Raw genomic sequence first — 17,679 nt, 5'->3', positions numbered from 1 at the left:
GAACATGAGAAAAAAAATTTTGTAGGTGTAAGGCTTGCATCCAGCAAAATAGGGTGAAAAGGAAATCACTCTGGCTGTCCTGCCAGGCACCAACCGTGCTAGAGCCTGGCCTCCCTCGCTTCCTTTCTCCCTCTTATAGCAGATCTTCCACCATGCCAGCCTGTACTGCAGCTGCTCTTCATGGGTGAGACTTGAGAGGGGAGGTAAAGATTTCTGGACCATCATCCTGTCCCCTCACTTTCCACTCATCCTTGCCACCCACCTTTCCTCGTGCCCCTTACCTCCTTCTACTCACTGTCCCAGCCCAACTCCTTCTCCCACCCCTTGTCTAGGTGCAATCTGGAGGGTCTCAAAGTGTGCTGCTGCTCCAAGAATATAATGAAGGCGTGGTGGGGGGCACCACCGGGCCTTCTTATAACTGTCTCAGGAGGATTCTTCAGGACGCCGTTTAATAGTTCTGTAAACAAGGTTTTCACTGACGTAGGATATCTAGTCATCTAGAGATGTAGCAACAAGGAATCCAATGGGGGATTTTTCTAATTTGAGAGGAATTATGTTGGGGAATGTTCTTTGGGCCTAGAATGAAAGCGAGTCAAATTTAGTTTTTGGCTCTGAGATTTTCCTTGCTTTGGTTCTAGAGACTCCATTTCCATACCTCAGCGTTGCTCTGAAGATTGCCGGGGGTGTGAAAGGAAAGTCATATTCAAGTGCTGAGTGCACATTCAAGTGCAATATAATAATATTAGTATTTCCCCCCAAATAATTTCCTCTGTGATAAGACACCTCCCCATTCTTACCCTCAAGTCTCTGCTCAGTGCAAAAATAAGGGAAACTTTTTAAATCTATATTAAAATACCCTAAATCCCTGAAGAGATGATTGTGTGATCCTAGAAGATTTAAAAGGCGTCACTTCCATAAAAGAAGAGTTTGTTTGAGTGTGTCTGTGTCTGTCTGTCTTCCCATCCCTCTGGAAAAGGAACGGCCAGCCAGGGGTGATATATGAGGCCTGTGATTTAGCTCACATTTCGTTCCAATTCAGAGCAAAATGATTTTTACCATTGTCAGTTTCTGCTTTTGCTTCTTCTCATAGATATGTAAAGGCAGCTTTAACATGATGCCTTTTTACATGAAAGGCATCATATGATATGATCCTTGTAGTGACTTTATTTCGTTCTCAGAGATTTAAAGTTTAGGACTTTAATCTTGAGTGTGCTGTGATACCAGATTTAACTTCTGGTCTTTCTGCCCTTTGTCTCCAGTTTATTCCAATGCCAGTACTCTATGGAGTTTTCCTCTACATGGGAGTTTCTTCACTACAGGGAATCCAGGTATTGTATGTTTCAGCAGGGCAGTGTCTTCTAACAGTGAGTTCACCTGTCCTGTCCAGAACGGGTCATTCCCCGAGGGAAGCACAACTAGCTCCTGAGAAATTATGTCCCAGTCTTTCCAGTTAGGCTATTTTAGAAATTTCTTTGGATATGGGGGAAAATACAGTCCTGTTGGCAGAAGAGTGCAGAGACTTTCCGGGTGGCCTGGCATGACGTCACGGGTCCAGTTGTTCATTAATTACGCAACGGACAGTTTGGCACACATTGAACACTAGGTACTTTGCCAGGTGCTGGTAAACTTGGATCTGAAAGGTTGATCAGGAACCAAACTGGCTTTCTCACATGGACAGCTCTGGGTTAATGCCAGGCTAAAGAGTGAGAGAAGGGAGTTTAATTCTGGGAGCACACTGGCAGAGGAAACTGGGGAGTAGTGGGAGTTGCCCCAGATAAGCAGATGTCACTTCCTGTTATACTCTGCCTTTTCCTCCCTACCAACCCATTCCTCTGAGTCTTTCAAACTGAGAAAATCAGGAGCTTGTCATCAACAACGTGGGCACCCCAGGTCATAAAATAACTTAAGCTGATTCTTCTGTGTTAGTACTGAATATCCAAAGGTCATTCTTATGTACTAAGTTCTAGTGTGACGTGGGCAGATTATTTGATCTCTGGCTCTCTGTTTTCCATTTGATGAGGATGATCATATTTTTTATATCCATAATGTTATGAGGTCTCGTTTTATCATTTCCCTATAGATAATAAATAGCTCCAAACCCCTCAAAGAACAAGGAAGAGAGTTCGTTTTGATTATAAGTGAAAAGATGCAATTGGCTTATTTTGTTTTCAACACTCCCCAAGAAAGAGCTCTTTTGGGAACCACAGTGTTAAATAGGAGAAACATTTGAAGCTAGACTTAGAAAAGACAGATTCAGATCTTGACTCTGCCACTTACCACATTTGGCCAAAGTACTTGTTCTTTCTGAGACTCAGTTTTCATTTCTGTCTAGTGGAGACAGTGTACCTCTCAGAGAAGGTGATACAAGAGACGTGAATGGGTCTAACAAGGCTTCTGGTCCAGAGAAGCTGCCTGAAAAGAAATGTCCGCTGTTTCCTTTCAGTTCTTTGATCGTCTGAAGCTCTTTGGGATGCCTGCAAAGCACCAGCCAGATTTTATCTACCTTCGGCACGTGCCACTGCGCAAAGTGCACCTGTTCACCCTCATCCAGCTGACCTGCCTCGTCCTACTCTGGGTCATCAAGGCATCGCCAGCTGCCATTATTTTCCCAATGATGGTGAGGTTTTGTTTTATTATGTATATGTATACATTTGTATGTATAAATTATTATTTTTTTAATTTTAAAAATTGTGGTAAAATATAAAATTTACCATTTCAACCATTTTTATAGTATAGTATAGTTCACTGACACTAAATATATTCACATTATTATGGAACCATTACTACTATCCAGCCCCATAATTTTTAAGCTTTTTTCATCTTACAAAACTGAAACTCTGTATACCTATTAAACACTCCCAATTCTCCCCTTCCCCTAGCACCTGGCAGCCATCATTCTACCTCTGTCTCTGTGAATTTGATTATTCTAGGTACCTCTTGCAGTTGGAATCATATAGTATTTGTCCTTTTTTGACTAGCTTATTTGACTTAACATAATGTCTTCAAGGTAATACGTATTGCAGAATGTGTCAGAATTTCCTTCCTTCCTTCCTTGAGGCTGAACAGTATTTCTTTGCACGTATATATCACATTTTGTTTATTCATTCCCCTGTCCGTGGGCACTTGAATTGGATCTACCTTTTAGCCTTTGTAAATAATGCTGCTGCAGATATGGTTATAAAAATAACTGTGTGTGTCCCTGTTTTTAGTTCTTTTGGTTATCTACCAGGAGTGAAATTGCGGTATTATATGGTAATTCTATTTTTAATTTTTTTCTTTAATCCCCTAGATCCACACCTCCTGGTGGGTTTTGCAATTTTGTCAGAACATATATAAGGCAATGCAGGTACAAGGGTACATGTGAAACTTAGTAAATGTGGAATGTAAATGTCTTGGCACAATAACTAAGAAAATGCCAGGAAGGCTACGTTAACCAGTGTGATGAAATGTGTCAAACGGTCTATGAAACCAGTGTATGGTGCTCCATGATCACATTAACGTACACAGCTATGATTTAATAAAAAAAAAAAATAATAAGGCAATACAGTTTTTGTGTTATGTTCAGAGGTTGAGCATTTCGTTAAAGAAACAGAAAATTCCTAGGAACTCCTGGAGGGAATCCTATCCATTTTGTATTTATTAGCAAAGTAGTCAATAAAATTAGATAGAAATGTGGTTGAATATAAAAAGGCTAATTTACTTCATTCCTTGTCTAGCTGGTGAACAACCCAGGCAGGTCATTCTTGGTTATTATTGGTTCCCCTTTGGCTAAGATGGCTTTTGTGGGAAGAAAGGGTAGTAGCAGCTGGATGCAGTGACTCACACCAGCACTCTGGAAGGCCAAGGTGGTGGATTGCTTGAGGTCAGGAGTTCAAAACCAGCCTGAGCAAGAGCAAAACCCAGACCCTGTCTCTACTAAAAATAGCCGGGTGTTGTGGCGGCCTTCTACAGTCTCAGCTTCTTGGGAGGCTGAAGCAAGAGAATCTGTCTTTTTTTTTCTTTTTTGCAGCGACAGAGTTTCACTTTATGGCCCTCGGTAGAGTGCCATGGCATCACACAGCTCACAGCAACCTCCAACTCCTGGGCTTAAGCGATTCTCTTGCCTCAGCCTCCCGAGTAGCTGGGACTACAGGCACCCGCCACAACGCCCGGCTATTTTTTTTTTTGTAGAAACAGAATCTCCAGCTACTCGGGAGGCTGAGGCAAGAGAATCGCTTAAGCCCAGGAGTTGGAAGTTGCTGTGAGCTGTGTGAGGCCACGGCACTCTACCAAGGGCCAGAAAGTGAGACTCTGTCTCTACAAAAAAAAAAAAAAAAGAAAAGAAACAGAATCTCACTTTATCACCCTTGGTAGAGTGCCGTGGCGTCACACAGCTCACAGCAACCTCCAACTCCTGGGCTTAGGCAATTCTCTTGCCTCAGCCCCCCAAGCAGCTGGGACTACAGGCGCCCACCATAACGCCCGGCTATTTTTTGGTTGCAGTTTGGCCGGGGCCGGGTTTGAACCCGCCACCCTCGGTATATGGGGCTGGCGCCTTACGGACTGAGCCACAGGTGCTGCCTGCAAGAGATCTCTTAAGCACAAGAATTTGAGGTTGCTGTGAGCTGTGACATCACAGCACTCTACCCAGGGTGACAGAGGGAGATTGTCTCAAAACAAACAAACAAACAAAAGGAGTGAGTGGAGCAGCAGTTGAGACTTGCTGTACCTATCCTATCTCCACTGGGGAAGTCAGCTGTCAGATGTTAGCAAGTCACTTCTTCTCTCTTGTTTCCTCACCTGTAATGTGTCAGGCCAGGCCAGAGGGCAGAGACAAAACCCGCTAGAAGTGCTCCATGAAGGCATAAAGCAAGAGTGAGGGCAGTGGAGAAGGTACAGGCAAAGTATCTGGGAACAAAGATGGTGCCCCAGGGTCTCACCAGCCACTGACCAGGAGGCAGGCTCAGGCTGGGTGTGGCTGGCTCTACCAGGGCTGAGTGCCTGCAGAGACTCCACCCACTGCTGGCCCTGTCATCTGCAGAGCAGGGGTTTCTCTTTTCAATGAGGGAATTAAATTAGTTGCTCTAAGTAGCAGAGTTGTTATAATGATAATTAAAATATTGTGTGTAAAAACTTACCTGGCACAAAGAAAGCATTCAATAAATGACAGCTATCCTGTATTATGATTAGTATGAGTTTGATTTGTACCTGTTAGGTATGAATTTACAAAATGCATTTGCTAACAATGTCATAGTCTGCTGTGAAAATAAGACTGCTTTTAACTTTAGGAAGGAAATTAGTTCCTTTAACGCTTTCTCTCTTCCTTTCTTTCCTTTTCTTTGTTTTGTTTTTTTTTTTTGTTGTTGTTGTTTGTTTTTTTCAGGTTTTAGCCTTGGTCTTTGTCAGGAAAGTCATGGATCTCTGCTTCTCTAAGCGAGAGCTGAGCTGGTTAGATGATCTCATGCCAGAAAGCAAAAAGAAGAAGTTGGATGATGCCAAAAAGAAGGCCAAGGAGGAGGAGGTCCGAGTTCTTGTACTAACTGTGTACTTTGGGGCCTCAAATTATAGGACACAGGGACACATGAAAAGTCAGCATGTCTAGAATCCCAAGGTTATGTTTAGGAGCCGGGAGGATTACCCCAAAGATGTTCTCAGCCAAGCATGGATTAAGGATTCTTGCTCCAGTCCTTCGCGTTTGGATTTGATAATCAGTTGTTTCTAACCTTGTTTTTTCTGCAGTCTACTCACCAGGTTCACACCTAGAATGTAAACGTAGAATCTGCTGTCATTATCAGATCCAATGGTTCCACTTCTTCCAAAAGGTCTAATTTAACAAGAATATAGAACCCATTATTTTCTAAAGCGTTTGTTCTGTATCTAATTGCAGATGATGCTGTAGTTAGCACCAAGCAAATATGACTTGGGAAGGACTTTCTGTCCTCCTTCCTTTCCCTTAGCACTCTGCCCCTTGTCATCTACAGACTGGAGCCTCAGTAAATGGCCTATACCTGCAAAGAAAGAATACATAGCAAAAGGAAAGTACCAGGCTGAGGTGTGAGCGAGCTGAGAAGTGTTTCCAAATACAGCTAGTGCCCAAAATAGTGTCCTTCAAATGCCTTTTAATTAATTAATTTTAAAATTTCAGAATATTACAGGGATACAAACGTTTTGGTTACATAGATTGTGCAGTTTGAGTCGAAGTCCTAAGTGTGCCCATCACCGAGAAAGCATGCATTGTACCTGTGAGTTGTGACTTTACCAAATGTATTTTAAAAGGATTTTTCCCCTAATATCTTGAATTTTAAAAATGTACTACTAAATAAGCTTTAACAATTATAAATATAAAAGCAATAGAAGAAAACAGTAAAGGGAATATTAATGGAATTTGTGACATAAAATGTGAAGTTTTCAGATTCACAAAACTCTATAAATAAAATTTAAAAATAATATGAACTAATATAGAAAGACCCTCAAGGCTTCCCACTAAGAGAAAAAGTGAGCTGCACAAAGGGCAAAGTGCACGGTACAGTGCATGTGAGAGGAAAAAAGTCCAACATAAAACTACACTGTGGAGTTTCAATAGGCGTGTGCATATGGGTGAGAGTGCCCAGAGAAAGGTCTGGAATGATGGGCACCGTGGGGGACCCGCTTCTGTAGGAGTGGGCGAAGGGGACTTTGATTTTATCTGCCATGTTCTGGCTTTTTCATAAGAAAAATATAGGCATGTGTTTATTAAATAATTAAAGTAATCTAAAATATCTTTTCTATAAAAAAACAAACAAACAAAAAAAACGGGTCAAGGGTGGCGCCTGTGGCTCAAAGGAGTGGGGCACCAGACCCATATACCGGAGGTGGTGGGTTCAAACCCAGCCCCGGCCAAAACTGCAAAAACAAAAAGAAAAATAAAAATAAATAAAAAAAAATAGGTCGAGACTTATATTAATATCCTTAATTAATATAATCCTTTATTTATTTATTTTTATTGTTAAATCATACCTGTGTACATTAGGTAATCCTTAATTTATATTACTATTCAAGTAACTCTTCCAAATTAATAAGAATAATAATGGAATAAAAATGAGCAAAGGGAATGGATAATTTATAAAAGAAGAAACACAATGTTACCTTATGACAAAAATTCATTCTCACTAAAAAAATCAAAGAAATGGAAATTTAAACAAAGACAGTACATTGTTCACTTATCAAATTGGCAAAGATTTTTAAAAAGATGAAAAGAACCAGTGTTGACAAGATTGTAATTGAAATGGTTTTCTCATATACTAAAAATGGGAGTGTAAGTTACATAAGTCTCTTTAGAGAACAGTTTAATTGTAGAGCTTGAAAATGTATATGTCCTTTGGCCCAGCAACTCTAATATTTAAATTATCTGAAAGATATAATCAGTAATGTGGACAAAAGATTTAAGTTACGGTGTTATGAAAAACAACAACTGTACAAAGGAAAATTAGAATGTTGTGTAACAGTTTGAAAATCAAAGTTAAAGAATACTTAATGATATGTAGACATGTTTCTGATACTTTATGTGAAAAACATGGAGAATATATAAAATGGAACATATGGTAAGAATCTCCATTTTACTAAAAAATTTCCATATATACATATTATTATTATTATTATTTTTTTTTTTGTAGAGACAGAGTCTCACTTTATGGCCCTCAGTAGAGTGCTGTGGCATCACACAGCTCACAGCAACCTCCAACTCCTGGGCGATTCTCTTGCCTCAGCCTCCCGAGTAGCTGGGACTACAGGCGCCCGCCACAACGCCCGGCTATTTTTTGGTTGCAGTTTGGCCGGGGCCGGGTTTGAACCCGTCACCCTCGGTATATGGGGCTGGCGCCTTACCAACTGAGCCACAGGTGCCGCCCAATACATATTATTAATACATAAAATATACACACACATACATACATTAGAAAAACATTGAAAGAAAATAGACCAAAATGATTATTGTGGTTCTCTATGTCTTTCTGGATGGTAAGATTATACATTAATTAATTATCCTCCTTCCTTAGCATTTACTGAATGTTTACTCTTTCTCCCTGTTCCAGACACAGTAGTCCCTGACCTCATGGAGCTTACATTCTCATGGGGAGACATTATAAACAAGAAACAAGTATATATTTGTTTACTTGATTAAAGAGTTGTAATTTTACACATATTTGTATAATTATATATGTACATATTTTATATATATTTGAAATTTTAGGTAGTGAGGTGTTTTAAGAAGGTGACAGGTGGTTAGGGAGACTCCTTTGAGGAGACATCTAAGCAGAGACCTGAATAAAGTGAGGGGCAAATCCTGAGAACATCTGGGAGTGAGAACATTCCAGGCTGGGATATAGAGAATGCAAAGGTCTGGAAGTAGGGATGAGCTTGGGTTGTTTGAGGAACACCAAGAAAGCCAGTGAGGCTGGAAGGATCAGAGTCGTGGCCATGAAACTAGTGAGGAGGCTGTGGCAACAGTTGAGTTTAGAGGTGCTGGTGGCCGAGGCTAAGGTAGAGGTGCTGAAAGTGGCAGAATTAGAGCCGATAGGTGGTTTTGCTAATGGATGGTGGGCATAGGTGAAAGAGGAATCAAGGACGACTCTTAGATTTTGGGACTGAACAGTGGGATGAATGGTTGGGCTATTTATTCAGATGAGAAAGAAGCACAGAACAGCAGGTTTGGTGGAAAATCAAGAGATCTCTTTTGGATGTTAAGTTTGAGGTCACTGGTAGACATTATACTCCCCATTTTCCACAATTTCTGAAGTAAGCATGTATTTGTTAATACATGTGTTCTTCTATAAAATTGTTTAAAAATCTAAATGAAATAAAAGAAAAAGATGAAGACGACATCAAAATTCTACCTCCTCAAAATCCAACATTTATGTTCATTTCTTTATGTTCTTTTCAAATCCTTAACATAGTTTTCATATAACTATAATGATTGTGTATTTATTATCTGTATCTATATACACACGGTGGACATAAAGTTCGTGTGCAATTTAAAATAGTTTAACATATGGCTTGGTGCCTGTAGCACGGTGGTTACGGCACCAGCCACATACACCAAGGCTGGTGGGTTCAAACCCAGCCCAGGCCAGCTAAACAACAATGACAACTGCGACAACAACAAAAAAATAGCCAGATGTTGTGGCGGGCACCTGTAGTCCCAGCTACTTGGGAGGCTGAGGCAAAAGAATCTCTTGAGCCCCAGAGTTTGAGGTTGTTGTGAGCTGTGATACCAGGGCACCTCACCAAGGGTAATATAGTGAGACTCTGTCACAAAAAAAAAAAAAAAAATAGTTTAACATAGTAGATTGCACATGAACTTTATGCCCACCCTGTAGTATGTGTATATATATTCTATTTTATTTCTTCAACTTAACTTCATAAGACAATTTCATATTTATATGTATCTATATAATCATATTTATTGTATTAATAGATGGATAATGTTCTATAGTGTTATTTTCTCAAAATTAATTTAAATATTTTTCCTTTGTTTAAATTTTTAGTTGTTTTAAGTTTTATTATTATTTAGACTAGTTTAACATCTTTGTACATGTATGTTTATTCCCTGTAATTATTTTCTTTAAGTTAGTGGGGTTATTTTTTGTGTGTGTGTGGTTTTTTTTTTTTTTTGGCCAGGGCTGGGTTTGAACCCGCCACCTCTGGCATATGGGACCGGCGCCCTACTCACTGAGCCACAGGCGCTGCCCAGTGGGGTTATTTTTTAAGAAAACATTTTATCATAGATAACATTTTATTATAGATAAACATTTCAAACACACAAAAGTAGAAAGGACAGTCAATAGTCATATTTCCTCAATTGCCTTATTATTTTTAATAATTTATTTATTTGAATTAGCATTAAAAGAAGGGCTATTACAATTGATTGATATCCTTCATAAATCATTTTAAGGGTTCCTGTCACATTTATTTATTTATTTATTTGAAACAGTCTCACTCTGTCACCTGGGTAGAGTGGCATGGCACCACAGCTGATAGCAGCCAAGCGATCCTCTTGCCTCAGCCTTCTGAGTAGCTGGGACTACAGGCTCCGGCCACATCACTCAGCTAGTTTCTTCTATTTTTAGTAGAGATGAGATCTTACTCTTGCTCAGGCTGGTCTCCAGTTCCTGAGCTCAGGCAATCCACCTGCCTTACCCTCCCAAAGTGCTAGGATTACAGGTATGAGCCACCACACCTGCCCCACATTGTTTTTTAATTGAAGAAGCTGGTTTTGGACCTCTAAGGTTTTCCACCATTTGGATTTTGTGAAAAGTATCCCTCAGTATCATTTAACGTGTTCTTCTGTCCTCTGTATTTCCAGTAAATTGGTCATTAGATCTAGGTTTACTTAGATTCAGGTTCTTCTCCCTCCCTCCCCCTCACCACAGTATTCCACAGTTACATATATCTGGTTGTATCTCATTTTGTGAAGAGTCAAATCTATGAAAGAACCTAATTATATTCTTTTATAATAAATGAGAAAGGAAATTAGGTAGAAGTCATGGTGGTAGGAAGAACGGGCTGCTGAAGACTAATGATCTTACATAGTCTAAGATATAATAATGTTTCCTTTTCTTCTAGGAGGCTGAGAAAATGTTAGAAATGGGGGGAGACAAGTTCCCCTTAGAGAGCAGGAAGTTACTAAGTAGTCCTGGAAAGAACAACAGTTTCAGGTAAAACTCTGCACACACCGAGGAGTTTACTGTTTGGATTATTCTGTAAACTTTCTGGCTTTGTGGTGGAGGTTGTGCCAGGGTTGTGCTGGAAGGTTTCTTCCTGTGCTCTCGGTTAACCGTACAATAGCTCTCCAAATGAGTCTCACTGTCCCGTTGGTGCACGTGAGGAAACTGGCTTACAGGGTTTTAGGTGAGTTGCCCAAGGTTACAGTGCTGCTAACTAGAAAGATTAAAATTCAAACCCAGGTCTGTCTATTCCTCAAACCAGTGCTCCAGCCTTTCTTTGCCACCTTCTAACAGTGAGTAGGATGTGGTCTGTATTTCCAGAGTTCTCAGCTTGAGGGCATGTAATTCCCAGAGGATGGGCTGAGAGCATTCAGGACAGCCTGGCTTTGGGCGTCTGTAAGCCCTGGGGTTCAAGGGGGAGCTGAACTGGGATCTAAAAGTTTCTTACTTCTGCCTGTGACTTTAGCCTCTTTTTTATCTAACCTATTGCTCACCACAGACCACAGGAAGCTGAACCAGCCCATCTCTGGTTTTGCTCTTGCTGTCTTGTCTCTTGCTCTGGGAGAGCCAGGCACAGGCTGACAAAACACAGAGGTGGCGGGGATGGGGTGGGCTGGGTAATTTAGATCCGGAAGAATTCACTGCTCAGTCATTGAGCTGGTTATGGTTTAAACAGGAGGAGAAATTGAGAAAGTCTTTTTATTTGGTCCTTAATAAATTTTCTACAAGTTGTTATAGAAGGAGCCATAGGCTCTGAATTATCTGGTGGCAAAGTAGGAACAGGACACTGCCTCCTCTGTTGGCATTTTAGGAGACGGTCTGACTCACAGAAAACTTCAAAGTACTCTGGGCTCTAGGAGACCAAGGACCAGGTTCAAAGACTGATTCTGACTTATTGTTATTTGACCTTGGATAGTAACTAATCCCTGTAAGCTCTGGTTTCTGCACCTTCAAAATGAGAATATTAATAATCTCTGTTGTGGCTCAGTGCCCATATAGCACAGTGGGTTACATACAGTGCCAGCCACATTCACCAAGGGTGGTGGGTTCGAACCCAGCCCGGGCTATCTAAACAACTGCAACAAAAAAAATAGCTGGGTGTTGTGACGGGCTCCTGTAGTCCCAGCAACTCAGGAGGCTGAGGCAAGAGAATCGCTTAAGCCCAAGAGTTTGAGGTTGTTGTGAGCTGTGACGCCATGGCACTCTACCGAGGGTGACATAGTGAGACTCTGTCTCAAAAAAAAAAAAAAAAAATCTCTGTTGCTGTGGTAGTTGAGATAGCATATTCCTTTGTGAACTACAAATGGAAGAGATTTGGCAGTGTAAATGAGAAAATAGTGAAGAGTGCCCAGCACACAGCAAGCGCTCAGTGAGTGGTGGCTCCAGATGCTATGCTGTTGGCATCATAGTCATCACATGTCCAGTGTGGCCCTTTGGTGGAGTGGACAGTTGTGGAGGCCACATGGGCCACCTTGCCCCTTCCCATTCTTAGCTCAGTGACTGCAGAAGAATGACCAGACTCCACCTGGTTCCCAGAGTTCCTGAAACCTGCTGGCTGGGCTACCCCAGACCCACTCTGTCCCCTTCTGCTAGGGTGGAGGTCACTGTAGACCTAGACATGTATTTCACTTGTCTGTCTGATCTTCACTGTCCTAAGCATTGATTTCAGATGTGACCCCTCAGAGATTAACATATCTGATGAAATGCCCAAAACCACCGTCTGGAAAGCTCTCAGTATGAATTCTGGAAATACAAAGGAAAAGAGGTAAAAGAGATTTACAGTTGCTTATTTTTATTTATTTCTGGCTTTAGAAAATGACAATGCTGTTGAAGGCAAAAATCTGTTTTAGCTGTGAAGTTGAATTTATCTAATAAATAGCACTTCTAGGACTGCTACTAACCCCACAGTAGTAGCCGTAAGACAAAAGTAAAAACATTTTCTAAATATTTGAACAGATAGGCTGTTTTGAGCAGTCCGTTTACATAGGACTTATTATGGGATGGATGGAATTATTATGGGATGTAAATTTGCTTTATCTATTTAGTTCCCTTAATTGTTCTCATTTCAAAATCTAAAGGGCATCTCTCGGTTACTGCAGCCCACAAACTGGAAAATTGCTAAAATATCCAGATAGTGTTGATAGTATTGATACATTCTTTAACTTCTTCCATAATGAGAACAAGTAAAGATTTTGAAACATTAAATCATAACTGTTTTCCTATTTTGGAAACTAAATTCTATGTATCATTTGCTAATGGCATAGATCAATTTTAATCAGATTAATGAAGAAGATGGAAGGACTTGAGGCCTCTTTGCCTGCATTGAGGTAGGCCATGTGCCCAAGTTACTCAGATCATTCAGTCCAAACACCATCTAAGTTTAATAGCCAAATAACTGAAGGGAAAAATCTGAGGCTGTCATTCTTTTCTGGTTCAAAAAAGCCAGGAATCAGGAGCCCCGGTCTTGCTGTCGATTCCTCGTATAACTTGACAGACCCTTGTTTCTGGCTTTCAGTTTGCTCAGCAGTGAAATGGGAATAATAATAACGAACTGCACACCCCTGAGGCTGCTCCGAGGAGAAACTGAGGCACTTGGAAAAGTCACAGCCACCAGTGGGTGGGAGTGATGGTTTATATCTTCATCTAATGGGTTAAAATAACTCTGTGCTGAAAGTGAGTGAAATATAGAATCCTGTTTCCTTCAGAGGAAAATCCAGGCAGCTGTCGAAATGTATAACTCACATGGTTATTTTTAGTTGAGAACTAGTCTACTTGTAAATGAACTTAAAATATAGCCAGATCCAAATTGTGGTGACATCTTCAAAGTATTGTGTTAAAAGCAGGAATGAATCATGTGTTCCCTATTTGTCTAATTGTAACACTTTTATTCAGTCTCTTCAACTAAGAATCTTTGCTGGGATGGAAGATTTGGGCCATGAGGTGCCTCAGGGAAGTTCTTGTAACAGAGAATATGGCAAGTGTCTCAGAGAAGAAGCAAGACCGGCCTTGTCCTTGGTCATCTCAAAGCCATGCCGAAGCATCAGCTATTCTTGGTGTAGAGTGGAGGGCATCTGGCTACCCCTGCAGCAGCAGGCAGTCAGCAGATGGGGATGTGGAAGTAGAAGACCACCTCCTGCCGGCTCTGCCCCTCCTCTTCCTTCTCCTTCCCCTCGGAACCACCACCAGTAAAGACTTAGCTTCCCATCATCTAGACATTTCTCTGAACTCTGTACTGGGCTGCCGAGCCATATGGGTCTGTTCTGTCACTGAGGATTCCTTCAGTGGGGTCCCTCTTCCTAAAGGGTAGGGTGGGGTGGGGGAGCAGGAGAGGAAAGGTCCTGTTAGGATCTGGGCCTCGGTCTGATTGCCTCCCCTGGGGATGCTGGTCACACCCAGAGGCTGTCAGGAGGACTGCTACCAGGAGGGCAGTGATCTGGGCACTGGCAGCGCCAACCACCACAGCTGGGAAGGTGCCTCTGACCCGGCTGTGTCTCCATCACTCCCGAGCAGCAGCCTGCATAGCTCAGTGAGAACCTTGGATGCCACAAGGGCCCAGAGGGACCCTGGAGTTGTTTAAGACAGGAGAAGTTCAGGGGAAAGTCAGAATGGTAAGTGAGGATGAGCAGCTTCTGTAGCTCTCACTGGGGATGGAGTAAGAATTAGTCCAGACACCAGGAAGGACTTCCTGGCTTGAAGATTTGTCATCGCATCTGCTTTCTAGATGTCTGGGAGAGGGCTGCTAAGAGTTGTTTGTGGATAGAAGGGGGATACGGTGTTTTCGTTGGCCTTTGTGTGGGACTATGTGACGTCTTGCTGCTGTCTCCAAGGACACACTCTGACTCCATCCCGGGGGTCCGAGCGCTTATGCACTGTCTCCTTAGCTGCCTTAGTAGTGAACCGTCATCAGCTCAATGGACCAAACCACCTTCAGCCATGTGGTTTCTTCATTACCGTGGACTTGGTTGGCAATTGTTCTGGCTCTCAGATTTAAAAAGCCACACTGGGAATTGAACTGTGAAGTGGTGAAATTAATTTTGGCATTTTGCTTAAAACTACATTTATGATTTTTCTCTTCTATGATGCAAGGAATGTCAAGGGTTTGGAATCCAATGCAAGTAGACCCTTCCTTTGTGCACAGAACATGACTGGCTGCCAGTCAGCACCCAGGGAATCTGACCATACGAGTTTTTCATCCTGGAAAGTCTTTGTACAGTGGGAAGTTCCCCTGGTGTGTTTTCCTTTCAAAGGTGAAGAGCTGGCTGCATCACTTTATTGAATTTTGCATTCCTTAAACTTTTAACATATGTTAACATATTCTAGCCTTACTCTAAAGACTTTGATGTTGAAGGAATCTTGCATTTCTCTCATATTTCCCTATCTCTTAGGGCCACAATTATTTTAATACAGAGATGATTTTCAAAATATTTAACAACTGGTATGGGACAGACACCAACCACTCAGAACGGATGCCTGCTATAAACAAGCAGTGTGCTCGCTGTACAGTGCCTATTGGCTGAACATCCACTTCTTTTAGATATTAAAATGACATCCCTCTGAACTGTGGGCATTGTTCCTGGTTTGTCTGATTTCTACTCACAAGGCTGACTTAGGGAAAGCCCCAGCTTCCTCTCGGGTGGTGCAGTCAGGATCGGGTATGCTTCTTTGAACTATACGGGCATTAAAATATTTTTGAGCCAAAGCTTCACATTTTATCACTTTAGGATAAATATAATAATTGTATTCATTTACCTACCTAATTTGGAAAAATTAAAAGGCAGCCTGTCAACGGGAGAAGTCCTCTTGCTGGTTTCTCTGTGTCCCTCTCTGGCAGCCCCCTGAGCTTGAATCTCGTCTTCTTTGTTCCTGAGAACCTGCTCCCTTTCTTGTTCCATCTTGCCCCTCCCCTCTTTTCCTGCCATCCTCTGTATAGGGAGGTTGGTGGCTATTCTACCTGTTTCCCACTCTCAGAACAGCTGTAACAAAACCAGGTGACAGTATCACTCAGAAAAATGCCCCTCTCAATACACCGAGGTCTTGTATGTCCCAGGCTGCTTGAGAGGAGGAGACCTGCCTTGGTGACCTGTGCGGTGCACTTTTGGGTCCTTCCCAAAGCCGGAGTGGGAACATTAGCTACTTTGGAAGCTGTCGTCAACCATTTAGGCCATTAGATTTTTCTCGAACACTAGCAGCCTCATTTCCACTACATCTCAGTGGGAGGAACCATTCCCACTCTTCTCTTCTTTTTCCCAACTCCCACCAAACACTCAACCTAGTCCTGGCTGCTTCCTCGCTTATTAGGTCTGTGGCTGGTGACCGTGGTGGCAGAGTCGAGACGGACAGTGTTTGGGGGCAGGAAATGGAGTGGAGGAGAACAGCAGCAGAGCACGTGTGTGTGCGTTTGCCTGTCTGGGTGTGGACAAAGGACAGAGGAGTCACAGTTACCTGTGTGCACCTCGCTGTGGGGACATCCCAGACTTCTCTGCTAGAATAGCTTGAGGATAAATACAGGCGATTAGTCTATAGAAAAAGGTGTTTAAGCTTGACGTGAAGGAGAAGTGGATTTAGGGGTGGAAAGCAAGGCAGATAGTTAGGTGATTTCTGTGCTCACGTTTGCCTGGGCCAGGGGGGTGGTCTACCTCTTTTATGACAAGGGGTGTCATAAACTGTCAGGAACAGTTTGAGTGTTGACAGGCAACACCCTGCTACGTGGGTGATGTAGAGGTAGGAAGCCAGAGGGCTGGGGACTTAAGTGCTGATGAGCGAAATCTTAGTTCTATGGGGACAGAACTGGAGTTTCCAAATGAGTAGGTTACTTCTTGGCCATGACTTTCAGGGAAGGGTAGGTCTGGAGAGGAGATGAAGACCAGCAGAAATATGCTTTAAAATTGCCAAACATGTTTGGTTGCGTAAAACACAGACTGGCTCTTTGTGGTGAGAGATTATTTCCAGGATTATTAAGAGACTGGTCTTTACCACATATAATTCCTAGCCCCGTGTCCTTATTTGTAAGAACTCGCCTTTCCAGTAGGGGGTAGTGAGCCACGTATTAACAAAAGTCAGTGTGAATAGTTGCTATTTCTCTTTGTCTGAGATGGCGTTGGGTTTTAGTCATAAACGTTTAATAAAACCTTTTTGGTTTGGTAGGTCCTAAGTGTCAGGCTTGGTTGCTAATCTCAGGCTAATAGAGCTGTGACCTTCCAAAACCTGCTCTGGTTTGGGAAGTCCGTGGTTTCTGGTCATCTAAAAACAGAGTTTCTAGTCCTACTTTATTTTCTACTCACTCAACTCTCCAGACTTCCGTTCTAGTAGAGGAATCAGTAATTTTCCCTGAGTTTTCTCTGTTGATTTCAATATCCATGTTGTGAGTCTCCATTTCCCTCAAAGCATAGAAGCAGGCTTGACCCCAGGAGCCTGGCTTTCTTTTCTACTAGCGTCAGAAAAACTATCAGTTATTCTCTCTGCCACGTTATCAGCTTTCCTATATTTCTTTTGCAAGCGAGTTCGCACCCCCTTCTAGGACTTTTAAACAGTCATCTTCGCCAGTTTGTTACTGCACCCTCCTTGGAGTCTCCAGTCCCAAGCCATATCCTAGAGGACATCCTAGGATATGAGAAACCTGAGAAACCCTGCAGGGAGTGTCCTCAGTCCCCGGTTTTCTTTTGCTTATGCTGGGCCCCCATGAGGCAGAAATCCTGTAAGTAAGCCCTGGATGGCCAAATGAGACACCATCCACGCGCATCTCCCCTTGAACTCAGCTTTTTCAAGCATCTTTTACTCCTCTCTTCTCTGCTTTCCCCCCAGTTGTTCAAGAAGTTCTTGGTCAGAGGGCCTAAAACCACGGCCAGTTGGGGGTGGCAGGAGCTTGAGGAGGTTGGACTTTCTGGGGCTTCATGGTCATTTTCCTCATCTAGGGTGAGGGACTCAGAACTCTCAAGCCCTCAGGCTCATCCATATTTCAGTGTAAACAGAACAGGACATTTCAGAGCCAAATAGAAGTGAT

General features: G+C 42.2%; 1 protein-coding gene across 3 annotated transcripts in view; it reads left to right on the top strand.

Annotated features, from left to right (window-relative positions):
- The window catches only part of SLC4A8 (solute carrier family 4 member 8), an 85,981-nt gene extending 72,022 nt beyond the window's left edge, over positions 1-13,959 (top strand). For all 3 annotated transcript variants that reach the window (XM_053557976.1, XM_053557977.1, XM_053557978.1), the window contains 6 exons: positions 1,260-1,328; positions 2,444-2,617; positions 5,363-5,500; positions 10,579-10,670; positions 12,349-12,444; positions 13,572-13,959. In XM_053557976.1, coding sequence (XP_053413951.1) covers positions 1,260-1,328; positions 2,444-2,617; positions 5,363-5,500; positions 10,579-10,670; positions 12,349-12,444; positions 13,572-13,584 — 582 coding nt within the window. In that variant the 3' untranslated portion in view covers positions 13,585-13,959. The remainder of the gene's footprint in view (positions 1-1,259; positions 1,329-2,443; positions 2,618-5,362; positions 5,501-10,578; positions 10,671-12,348; positions 12,445-13,571) is intronic.
- Positions 13,960-17,679: the final 3,720 nt, after the last annotated feature.

This window comes from Nycticebus coucang, chromosome 12 (genome assembly GCF_027406575.1).
Source record: "Nycticebus coucang isolate mNycCou1 chromosome 12, mNycCou1.pri, whole genome shotgun sequence".
In the NCBI taxonomy this organism is placed as follows: domain Eukaryota; kingdom Metazoa; phylum Chordata; class Mammalia; order Primates; family Lorisidae; genus Nycticebus; species Nycticebus coucang.
The sequence above is the reverse complement of the archived record's forward strand: the minus strand, read 5'-3'. Positions and strand labels throughout refer to the sequence as shown.